The sequence below is a fragment of the Lepidochelys olivacea genome, assembly GCF_965140295.1.
Source record: "Lepidochelys olivacea isolate rLepOli2 genome assembly, chromosome: 15".
Taxonomy (NCBI): Eukaryota; Metazoa; Chordata; order Testudines; family Cheloniidae; genus Lepidochelys; species Lepidochelys olivacea.
Genome location: NC_140425.1, coordinates 9941208 through 9953583, shown reverse-complemented (window position 1 = coordinate 9953583; position 12376 = coordinate 9941208). Strand labels below are relative to the sequence as shown.

At 39.7% G+C, this 12376-nt stretch overlaps 1 protein-coding gene across 2 annotated transcripts in view; it reads left to right on the top strand.

Annotated features, from left to right (window-relative positions):
• The window catches only part of MED13L (mediator complex subunit 13L), a 462169-nt gene that overhangs the window by 372165 nt on the left and 77628 nt on the right, over nucleotides 1-12376 (top strand). Inside the window, exons 9-13 of one of the 2 annotated variants that reach the window (XM_084649484.1) lie at nucleotides 2321-2425; nucleotides 5338-6066; nucleotides 7638-7755; nucleotides 9521-9626; nucleotides 10102-10226. In XM_084649484.1, coding sequence (XP_084505610.1) covers nucleotides 2321-2425; nucleotides 5338-6066; nucleotides 7638-7755; nucleotides 9521-9626; nucleotides 10102-10226 — 1183 coding nt within the window. Of the gene's footprint in view, nucleotides 1-2320; nucleotides 2426-5337; nucleotides 6067-7637; nucleotides 7861-9520; nucleotides 9627-10101; nucleotides 10227-12376 lie in introns of both variants that reach the window. The other variant, XM_084649483.1, reaches the window with a different exon arrangement.

Below are 12376 nucleotides of genomic sequence, written 5' to 3'. Positions count from 1 at the left end.
CATTCAGAAACGTTGTTCAATGGGCCAATTTTAATTGTTACATGTATTGCCTGCCCTTTGATTTTTTTTGCTCAAACTCCAGATATAGGCTATGTGATACCCCTTTGTGGATCAAGCATAAATTTTCATATTTGGCTGAGGTAAAGACTGTTATATGCAAAATTCTGAGGCATAGGTGAAGGCATAGGGCGTGGCATAGATTTCATAGAATCATAGAATATCAGGGTTGGAAGGGACCTCAGGAGGTTATCTAGTCCAACCCCCTGCTCAAAGCAGGACCAATCCCCAACTAAATCATCCCAGCCAGGGCTTTGTCAAGCCTGACCTTAAAGACTTCTAAGGAAGGAGATTCCACCACCTCCCTAGGTAATGCATTCCAGTGTTTCACCACCCTCCTAGTGAAAAAGTTTTTCCTAATATTCAACCTAAACCTCCCCCACTGCAACTTGAGACCATTACTCCTTCTGTCATCAGCTACCACTGAGAACAGTCTAGAGCCATCCTCTTTGGAACCCCCTTTCAGGTAGTTGAAAGCAGCTATCAAATCCCCCCTCATTCTTCTCTTCCGCAGACTAAACAATCCTAGTTCCCTCAGCCTCTCCTCATAAGTCATGTGTTCCAGTCCCCTAATCATTTTTGTTGCCCTCCGCTGGACGTTTTCCAATTTTTCCACATCCTTCTTGTAGTGTGGGGCCCCAAACTGGACACAGTACTCCAGATGAGGCCTCACCAATGTCGAATAGAGGGGAACGATCACGTCCCTCGATCTGCTGGCAATGCCCCTACGTATACATCCCAAAATGCCATTGGCCTTCTTGGCAACAAGAGCACACTGTTGACTCATATCCAGCTTCTCATCCACTGTAACCCCTAGGTCCTTTTCTGCAGAACTGCTGCCGAGCCATTCGGTCCCTAGTCTGTAGTGGTGCATGGGATTCTTCCGTCCTAAGTGCAGGACTCTGTACTTGTCCTTGTTGAACCTCATCAGATTTCTTTTGGCCCGGTCCTCTAATTTGTCTAGGGCCCTCTGTATCCTATCCCTACCCTCCAGCATATCTACCTCTCCTCCCAGTTTAGTGTCCTCTGCAAACTTGCTGAGGGTGCAATCCACACCATCCTCCAGATCATTTATGAAGATATTGAATAAAACCGGCCCGAGGACTGACCCTTGGGGCACTCCACTTGATAACGGCTGCCAACTGTACAAGGAGCCATTGGTCAGTACCCGTTGACCCCGACAACCTGGCCAGCTTTCTATCCACCTTATAGTCCCTTCATCCAGCCCATACTACTTTAACTTATTGGCAAGAATACTGTGGTAGACGGTGTCAAAAGCTTTGCTAAAGTCAAGGAACAACATGTCCACCGCTTTCCCCTCATCCACAGAGCCAGTTATCTCGTCATAGAAGGTAATTAGATTAGTGAGGCATGACTTGCCCTTGGTGAATCCATGCTGACTTTTCCTGATCACTTTCCTCTCCTCTAAGTGCTTCAAAATTGATTCCTTGAGGACCTGCTCCATGATTTTTCCAGGGACTGAGGTGAGGCTAACTGGCCAGTAGTTCTCAGGATCCTCCTTCTTCCCTTTTTTAAAAATGAGCACTACATTAGCCTTTTTCCAGTCGTCCGGGACCTCCCCCGATCACCATGATTTTTCAAAGATAATGGCCAATGGCTCTGCAATCTCATCCGCCAACTCCTTTAGCACTCTCGGATGCAGCACATCTGGCCCCATGGACTTGTGCTCGTCCAGCTTTTCTAAATAGTCCCGAACCACTTCTTTCTTCACAGAGGGCTGGTCACCTCCTCCCAATGCTGTGCTGCCCAGTGCAGCAGTCTGGGAGCTGACCTTGTTCGTGAAGACAGAGGCAAAAAAAGCATTGAGTACATTAGCTTTTTCCACATCCTCTGTCACTAGGTTGCCTCCCTCATTGAGTAAGGGGCCCACACTTTCCTTGACTTTCTTCTTGTTGCTAACATACCTGAAGAAACCCTTCTTGTTACTCTTAACATTTCTTGCTTGCTGCAATTCCAGGTGTGATTTGGCCTTCCTGATTTCACTCCTGCATGCCCGAGCAATATTTTTATACTCTTCCCTGGTCATTTGTCCAATCTTCCACTTCTTGTAAGCTTCTTTTTTGTGTTTAAGGTCAGCAAGGATTTCACTGTTAAGCCAAGCTGGTTGCCTGCCATATTTACTATTCTTTCTACACATTTGTTTGAGAAATATACAAATGTCAACAAGATCTACAGTTTATTAATAAAATGACATTATGTATGAGGTGATCATTTCCATAATATTTATTTTTATTCCCATTAGGAGGAGTCAGATTACTACTTCAAATCTGGAGGAAGAAGTCCCAAGCAACACTGTTTCTTGGAATTTTGTGGATCCGGTCCAAAGAGTCAGTTGTTCTTGTTCCAGGTAAGTAGAAAAGAGAAGAATTATTGTGTCAGGTTGAATGAGGCCTGCAAAGTTCATGCGCAATATAAAATTATATGTAGAGTCACTACACAACAAGCAGGCATGCTTTATAGAAAATAAAAGGCAAGATCGTCAGCTGGTGGAAATCACTCTCGTTGCATCAATTTACACCAGCTGAGGATCTGGCCTGCTATCTTCTAATGATTTGTAGGGAAGTGACAGGAATGTAATTTACTCTTGTCACCACTGTACGGTACCTGAGCTGTTTTATTCTAACTCAGCTGTATCTCTTTAATAAATTCAGTTGATGTTTTTAAAATCAGGGTTTGTCTTATTTTCTGGAGCTTTTTTCCTGTGCAAACTATTATATTTAAATATTAAAAATCTAAGAAATTATTAATTGGTTGCTCAGATGTACAGTATTTAGTGTCTTTTCTTCTACTGTCTAGCTGTTTTTCAGAATTTAAAAATAGATGATATAATAGAAGTGATTACAAAACCGTACTTAGCAAATCTGTTTTAAATCTTGACATAACTAGTATAGTTTAATTAAAGTAAAATGTGATGGAAAAAAGCGCATCAAGCAAAATATATTTCAGGATTTTGTTTGGAAGTGATTTAGTTTGAATCAAGTGAAAATCAGCAGGTCTAAAGTTTAAAAAATTCCATGCATCTCAGAACATGACTAGAGCAGTGCTTCCAATAGAATGGGCGAGGACACACAGGGACTTTTGCAGAGTTCCATACGGTCTGCATAAAGTCTTCATTCAAAAATGCATATGAGATGGCTCCTACATATGCCCACAGTCTTTTAAAACTATTCTGTGTTAAATTAAAGAGAGCAAGATCTAACACTGGCAATCCTGTAACTTTCAGGTAGAACATCATTGACTCCTCCATTTTGCAGCATCGAAAAATGTGGAGGAGAGAGGAAAGAGCATATATGAATTTAGACACCTAACTTATCTTCAGATTTTCTTTCTTCCAAGTTACTGCTTTTAAGATTTAGTGGAGTTGTTTCCATCGTCATGGAAAGTGTACTATGCAATGCTGTCTCTTAGCTTTTGAGGTGGAATGCCATAGTCCACCACGTTTTTGAGCGATAGGGTTATCATAAGCAAAATAATCTGTTTAAATTTACTAGTGCTGCTTATGAAATCAATGAAGTGATTAGCTCAGGAATTCAGAGCACCTGGAAGCATTTTGGCAGGAAATTTTTGCACAAGTTTATATAGTTTGGAGAGAAAGTGTGGAGAGTACAAATAGAATAATCTGGCTGTTACATGGTAGTAGCACACTGAGTGTGAGGAGTTCTGTGTTTCAGTAGGAACATAGGCACATAACCAGGATAGGTTCATTACTTATTAAAAGTTAGCTTCACAGTCTGTAATCTTGGGAATGGTAGAGGATCATGGTGGTAAACCTTTAGAAACAAAAAGGAAAGACCTAAGTATAAAGACTCCATTGCAAGGAGCAAAAATGTAAGAACATCCCTTTTGTAAGTGTAGACATGAGTAAAGTTGACCTGTCAGTAAGGTTGCCTGTTTGAGTTAGTTGTAGTTGGTTTGTTTTGTCTCTATGATAACAAACATTTTGAAATGTTGCTACTCCAAGTTTTCTGGTCTGTAAATGACAGTTGTGTAATCTCTGTGCAATATGATTTGTATTTCATTGCCTACTAGCACTCTTCCAGTAATGGAGAATACTTATCTCAATCAGGATTTTTTTTTTGCAGTTTGTTTATAATCTTTCGTTGTCTTTTAATCTTTTATGAAATATAATATCTACAGAGATATTTACATTTTTGGATGAATTTCCTGAACTTTAGTTCCCATGAAAGCTGTCAGCTCATAGTACAAACTAGATCCACATGCAGTGTGGGCAAGTACTCTGCAATTTTGCATGCACAACTAATTCAGTGCATTTCCCTCCTAATTTTCAATGTTTGTAATGCCCCAGCCCTGAACTTCTTCTAAGGTGAGATAGTCAATTGTACCAAATGTTTATAATAATTTTGTAATGAAATATGTACTAGTGCCAGCCAGAAATCATCAGCCCCTCCAGCCTTTATTTTAAATTTGATTTGAATCTCCTTTAACCAAAGTGTACAGTGCATTAACCCACTGTACTACCTACCAGCCATGTAACTATATTATCAGAAAGGTTATCATGTAATGCAGAGGAAGCTATCACAAGGTCTTCACAGACTGTCTCAGAGACAATGAAAACACCATTTAATGGCTGCAACATCTAGGTTATTGAATTTCTTTCCTGTGCTTCCAATTTTAAAAGATATTGGATTGCTGTAGCACAAGATGTCTTAGAGTTTAAAGCCACTATCAATACAAAAATTCATAGTTGCGGGGGGGGGGGAGGTTTTGGACTGTGTAAAATATTCAGCAATTGATGAGTATGGCACAAACACCTCTTATTTGGCATGAGTGCCTGCTCCCTCTCCCAGTCTGGAGGAAAAATGGCATGAAAGCAGCCTGCTGTGCATTGCATCTGTGAGCACAGCTAAAACACACAATATGGTATCATTCCCGACACATGCTCCAGAATGTACAGGGAGAGCAGTCGTGCTTCAGTATTGTTGTGAAGAAAAGCAGCTCTTCAGTGGTGAAGACAATAATACTTGGTATTTCTATCTTGTCTTCCACCTGAGAACGTCAAACAAATGTTAATTCTTTCTCCTAGAACACTGCATGTGTGAGATAGATGTCATTATCCCCATTTTGCAGACAGGGACACTGAAGCAGAGAGAGGCTAAGTAACCCTTCCAAGATCACTTTACAGTTCGCAACAGAGGCAGGAATAGAATTAAGATTTCTTGGCTCTGTGCTTTTGTTCTAACCATCAGATCATGTATCCTCACAGTTCACATGATGACTTGTTTCTAACTCCTGTTACAGGCACAAGCTTTTCAAACAGCGCTGTGCTATTGGCCCCAGCCGTCCCACAACGATATCACAGCCAGGGTTCAGTGTCGGATCATCATCCTCTTCTTCTTTGCCACCACCTGCCTCTTCTAAGCACAAAACAACAGAAAGACAGGAAAAAGGAGAGAAACTGCAAAAAAGGCCTATGATGCCATTTCACCATCGGCCCTCTGTCACTGAAGAGCTATGCATGGAACAGGACACATCAGGGCAGAAGCTGGGGTTGGTAGGGATGGAGCCCTCTTTGGAAGTCTCTAACTCCAGGAAATATGAGAAGCAGCTATCCATACCCTCCAGAAACCCAAGCAAACAAATTAATCTGAATCCCATGGATTCACCCCATTCCCCCACCTCCCCTCTGCCTCCCACACTTAGCCCCCAGCCAAGAGGTCAGGAAGCAGAACATTTGGACCCACCATCAGTTGCTGTGAACCCAGCACTTTATGGTAATGGGTTAGAACTCCAACCATTGCCCAGTCTAGATGATAGGACAGTTCTTGTTGGACAGAGGCTGCCGTTGATGGCAGAGGTCAGTGAGACAGCTTTATATTGTGGGATCATTCAAAACAATGAGTCATCAGATAAGTGGCAGAGCTATGTTCTCCCAGCAAGTGATGATCCAGAGTTCAAGCCGCCAGAGCTCCGGTATGACAGATATGATGCCAAGATGGAGGTAAATTCAGACAGCACTGCACTGAAAAGGTAAATACAATATTGAGTGACCACTGTCTTTATCAAATTACAATCAGAAAGCCAAATTCTACACTCAATTACAGCAATGCAGTTCCATTAGGTATGAAAGCTTTTGGGATTGCATTGGTGTAAACAATAGCAGAAATTTAGTCAAGAGACTAAAGATGTGGCAAAGATTTTATATGGTAGGAAAATACCTATAAACAGACATTTTAAATGACAATTCCTCACTTATTGTTCATTAAACCTGCACAATAAATATAAGAAATCAATATGTAGCATCAGTGACTCCTTCAGTTGGCACTACCATTAAAAATATAGATAGAAATGTGGAAATTTGGTATGCTTTGTCTTTGTCATTTGTGTTTTTTGTGTTGGGCAATGTAAGAGACATAATAGATTTTAAAACCTACATTAATGCAACTGTGGCAGAATTAAGATTACCTCTTACCTCTTTCATAGATTCATAGATACTAAGGTCAGAAGGGACCATTATGATCATCTAGTCCGACCTCCTGCACAACGCAGGCCACAGAATCTCACCCACCCTCTCCTGTGAAAACCTATGTCTGAGCTATTGAAGTCCTCAAATCGTGGTTTAAAGACTTCTTGTATTTAGTGGAGGGTTTTATTGTAGCTGTTCAAGATTGCAACCATAAAGTTGCATGCTTGTTGGGCTTTAACAAGAAAAAGAAAGAAAACCCCTGTTTGTGGCACTGGGGAAATTGTGGCTTGTCTAGCTCTGTAAGTTATAAAACCTCACTACTCCATATACTATATTCATAAAATCTAGTCACTGTACAACACTTTAGTAATGAAATCAGTTGTCACTAAGTACTTGATCTTGCATCACTGAAGTCAATGGGAGCATTACCATTGATTTTAATGTGTATAGCAACAAGACCTAAAACACTAACAGATTTTTTTCCCATATATGCATAAGAGAAAATATGTAATCGCTTAGATTTATTACTTTAAAAAAGGTAAATTTAACAAATTACTTTCTCAGTGAAGAATATGTGATGTATATGTAGTTTTGTCTTCAACAAAAGTTGACTTTTTTTTTAAATGGGAAAAGTGTCTTTTCCCCCACTTATGTAGCCTAAGTCTAAATGGAATTTGCACAAACTTAAAATAAAACAAAACAACACATTTTGGCTTGTGGTAAGTGGTAGCCCAGAAGGATAATTCAAGTGTTAAGTTTATATAAAATATAATTATCGGGGAGTTTTAATGTTACTTCAAACTTAACTCTAGTAGTCATTACTACAAATGATATGACAGTCTGAAATGTTACAGGTGCTTCAGGGAATTTTGATTTATCTATTTTCTACCTACAAGATTCATTCCCTTTCATTGGCCCAACATGGAAGTTGACAATACAGTGAGCAGCTGTTTAACATTAGCAGAAGGAAATGCATGCTCCAATGGACAAAAAAAAAAAATGAATTTCAGCCCAACAGAGAGAGGAGTAGTACTGACTGGACTTGTTAGAGAAAAATTCATGAATCTGCAGTGTTGTTATTTTTGCCTTGTATGGAATATTTGTTTTTATAATGGCTTTTTTTCCCCTCCCACAGACTCTTAGCACAACCCAACAAGCGGTTTAAAATTTTGGAAGACAACAAACCAGTGCAGACACTGAACTATCTTGATGCCTTGCCTCTAATACAGCAGCCTGGAGAAGGCCTGGGAGATGTTAGTGATCCTTATACTTTTGAAGATGGTGACATAAAATACAGTTTCACTGGCAATAAAAAATGCAAACTGGGGACTGAGAAAGATCCTCTGAAAAAGAATAAGGTACCATATCAGATCAGGGACATGATGTTGTTATTGCATTTATTATATTCTAATAGCACCCTCCGTGCTGTACAAACATAAGACACAATGTCTTCCCCAAAGAGTGCACTAACAGGATATATCTTTGAGCACAAATTCAGTTCATACCTACCTATTCACAGAGAAAAATATTGTGTCAGTGTGACATGTCCGAGTTAGTAGTTGCTGGCTTAACCCCTTAGATCGCATTTAAACTACAAAGATATGTTTCATACTTACATACCTTCGTTTTGGCCATCACCAGAACCCAGAGTCAAACTAAGGAATAAAATCTTTCATTATGTTATATTTCTGAGGTTCCAGTGTATAGAGAAGAAGGAATTGGCTGCAATTTTTTTAGGTTCTCATCTGCAACAATCAACATATTCAGCTCACAGCAGAGCATATCTCTCTATCCTGAATTCATCTTTCTTGCCTTGAGTATGACTCATTCAGTCTTCTACTGCATGGCTTAGTAACATCAATGCTGTGTTGGTTTTGACATCTCCTCGCACCCTTCCCTCCACATAAGAGAGATCCATTTGATCACCATTCTAGGCCATCTGCTTTTAGACCTTTAGGATATTTCTCCTTCCCAGTGCTATCTCACTCCCTGTAGTGCTATCTCAGTGTCTGGCAGTTCACTTCAGTTATTTGTCTCTCTAGATAATTCCTCCACTGCAGTTCATTGGGAGGCATATGTTCTCAGCAAATTAAGCAGTCTGCTTATCTATTTTGGCTACTCAGATAAACTGATGTATGTAGATGGGAGCCTTTGTAAATGATGGAATATCATTTCATGTTGTTCTTGATATGTAAGATAAATTATGAATGTCCGTGTTCTCTTTTTCTCCCTTTAAAGATTTTTTGAGCTCGTCAAGGTGAAGTCCTGATAGCACTAAGTAAGGTTGGGAATATAAAAGACAGTTCTGGGGCAAGCTTTCTCTTTTACCTCTCATGCCCTTCAGTCATTGCTTATAGTATGCCTGTTGTTCCAATTCGTGGACCACCCATGCCAAATTATGCAGTGGGTTTGTGATTTGGCCAGTTGGCCATTGGCACTAAGATGAGACCAACAAGCACCTTTTACCTTGTAATCAAAGTCAGGAATTGTACGAAAGTTTCCAGAGAAGGAGATATATCTTGTTAGTTAACAAGCTCAGATTGGACAAAAGACCTCAAAAGTGTTTGTTTGTACAGGATGTCTGTGAGAAATTTTTATAAATCTGATAAGGTCCTTTGGGAGCACAGCTTTAAATTTCAGAGAACATCTCTCTGCCAAACTGAACAAAACAAGTTTTGCAAAAAGTAAAATTTAATAATATCATGTTGACGTTTTTTGAAGTTCATTGTAAGTGGTAGGGTCTGAATTAATGTATGAAAGTAAATTAAACGGTAATTAGCAGCTGAGCAGTTTAACTAGCTTGTGTTAGGTATGAATCAGGGCAGTATTGAGCTTGCTTTAAAGCATTTTGCTGGAGTTTGCTGCTGCTTGGCTATTGATAAAAATAGAAAGCAGCAGTGGACTGGAAAGTCTCACATTTCATTCATTCTTTCTAATTTTTACTTTCGCCTGTGTTTCCCCACTCTTTTTACATTTAAATGATAAAATTTTCTCTGTGACTGAATTCTTTATGTATAGTCAGAAGATGGAATAGGTACCAAGGAGATCCCCACAACAGGTCATTCTACACCGGTGCCTGATGGGAAAGATGCCATGTCTATTTTCAGTTCTGCTCCTAAAGCTGGTGAGTACAAGCTTGTATGATCACTCTGTTGAAAAGAAAAGCTTCTTTTTACCTAACAGATTAAATCTCAGATCAGAATTATATTCTGAAAGCTTAACATGTAACATGAAAAATATACCTGGCTATCTATTATGAAACAAACAAAAGAATAAAAACCAGTTCAAGAGTTAATATAATTTCATATTTAGTTTGGGTTTTTTTCTGTTTATTTTACAGTAACACCAAACATTTTGGAATTTAATAAAGTTGATTAGCATCTAATTTTATTATTTTATGGTTGAGCTTCAGCATTTGACCTGAAATTTTAGTTGAAACACTAGAAGGTTATTTCTGAGGTACATTTCAAAACATGAGAACGGTTTGTAGTGATTCTTGCCTGTTTTTGAAATGATGAGTGATGACAGAGACCATGGTTTTATGTCTTTCACGTGGTCTCTCCTATTTCTTAAGCCTTTATTTCCATTGTTTTCCACAGATACCCGGCAGGATTGTGCTGCAGGCCGAGTTGGCTCTAGCAGCCTCACACAGGTGACAGATCTGGCTCCATCACTTCATGATTTAGATAATATCTTTGATAATTCTGATGAAGATGAGCTTGGCGTAAGTCTGTGCAGAGTTACACTGAGTAGCTTCTAGACAGGACTCCAGCAACCAAGGAATGATGCTTTTGGAAGCTGGGGAGGGAGCAATCATTACATGGGAATGAGAGAGATGTCAGGTAGACAGATCTACATTTATGACCAGGTAGAGTTGAGAGCAACTGGAGAAGCTGTTCAAGGATCTCCACTGGGGAGGGGAAAAGTCAGTGCGTGAAATTCTGGGATATATGGGAGGATCACACAGATAGCAGTACAGCAAATATTGTCAAAGTGGCAGAATCACAGATGATGTCCATGTGCTGTTGGGGGGAAAGGCCACTGTCGGTCACAGTATTATTATTATTTGGTGTATGCAATCTGGTCAAGCCAAGCCACAGCATTCTTATCAATGATGTTCAAGTCACAAAGACCTCCAGGAAGTTGAGTCATTTTGCATTCCTCAACAGTATTTGTCATGATTTGTGGCTGCCCACAATGGCATCATGTACTGTCTCTAAAGCACACTGAAATTCTGCTGCAACACAAATTCAGTATTTTGCTTGAGAACATTTTTTTTGTAATCTGTCAGTTACAGTCATTACAGAGACAGATTGCCAAAAATCTTCTCAAGCAACATACTCTAGTTGGACTGAAAAAAGAAAAGGAGGACTTGTGGCACCTTAGAGACTAACAAATTTATTTGAGCATAAGCTTTCGTGAGCTACAACTCACTTCATCGGATGCATGGCGGGGGGGGATTTGCGGATACAGACTAACACGGCTGCTACTCTGAACCCTGTAATTATGCAAGTAGTTGGACTGAGTATATCTAGTTTAGGAGACTCTTTAGCTTTGCATTAAAGGTTTGTGTTCGTGAGTTTTAAGGGAGATCTTGGTTTCCTTTGTAAATATCAGCTGAGAATCTAGTCCTCTCTCATGTTTGAGAAGCTACCCAAAGGAGAAAATACAATAAATCACAATATATTTCAGTAGTTCCCCGAAACAAGACTTTTTCCATTCTTTGTGCAAAAGTGAAGTGGTTATAAGAAGAATAAGTTCACCATGTACATTATATTGCTATAAAAGATAAAAGAAAGTGCAGCACTCTACCAATTACTCGGGGGAGGGAATAGCTCGGTGGTTTGAACATTGGCCTGCTAAACCCAGGGTTGTGAGTTCAATCCTTGAGGGGGGATTTGGGGCAAAAATTGGGGATTGATCCTGCTTTGAGCAGGGGTTTGGACTAGATGACCTCCTGAGGTCCCTTCCAACCCTGATATTCTATGATTCTATGAAAGTCAAGGTTCCAAAAAAAGGCAAAGCTTAGAATAAACACCAATTGCTGCTTTAAAGCTTAATCAAATTCAGTTACAATGACACAGAAGCTGATCCTGAAGTGACTGGAGATAGATGAGGTAGTTTAAAAAGCCCATGCCCCCTTTCTGAAGGTCTTTTCAAATAGCACAAATTATTTGCCACCTCCTTTTCTCATTTCACTCCTTTACTTCACCCATAAAGGACATAGTTGAGAATGCAGATAAAAATGATTGCTCTCTTTCCTGGTTGTTGGCACGCCTTTTCTGCCATGTCACGTTGGCATTTTCAGAAGCATTGCTTACAGAGATGCAAGTGTGTGCTGTGCAGAGATAAAATAGCAGCAGTCTTCAAAAGCCATGCAAACTTTTGAAGTTAAAGCATCTGCTTCCTCAAATATTTAAAGCTTTGTTTCAGGCCTAGTTGGATATGAAAAGCTAGAGAATGGGTCCTTTACATTTATTTTGGTTGCTGCCTGCCACGTTTCTGCCGGCGGTTGCTAAGTGAAGTTAACTTTAATGAGTGCTGAGTTGCATTTATTTTACATTTGTGTTACAGAATTACTGGGCTGACACCCACTACACTTCAGCTACAGTAGCTCCTAAGCAAATCAATTATAGAAGGCTGTGCTGCCAAACGTAAACCAATATTTATGCCATCTTCCTTAAAGTTACACTGTTGGGTGATGTTGATGTAACATTTTGCCTGCCTTAATATTGCTATATGTTGAGCAGTGTCCTATATGTGCCACTGTCGAATGCATAGTGTTCTGTGCTCTGCTGCAACAGAGACAGCACAAGATAAATCGAGGACTTCATTCCCAGTGCTTTTATTTTCCCTTATAGTAATCCAAATATG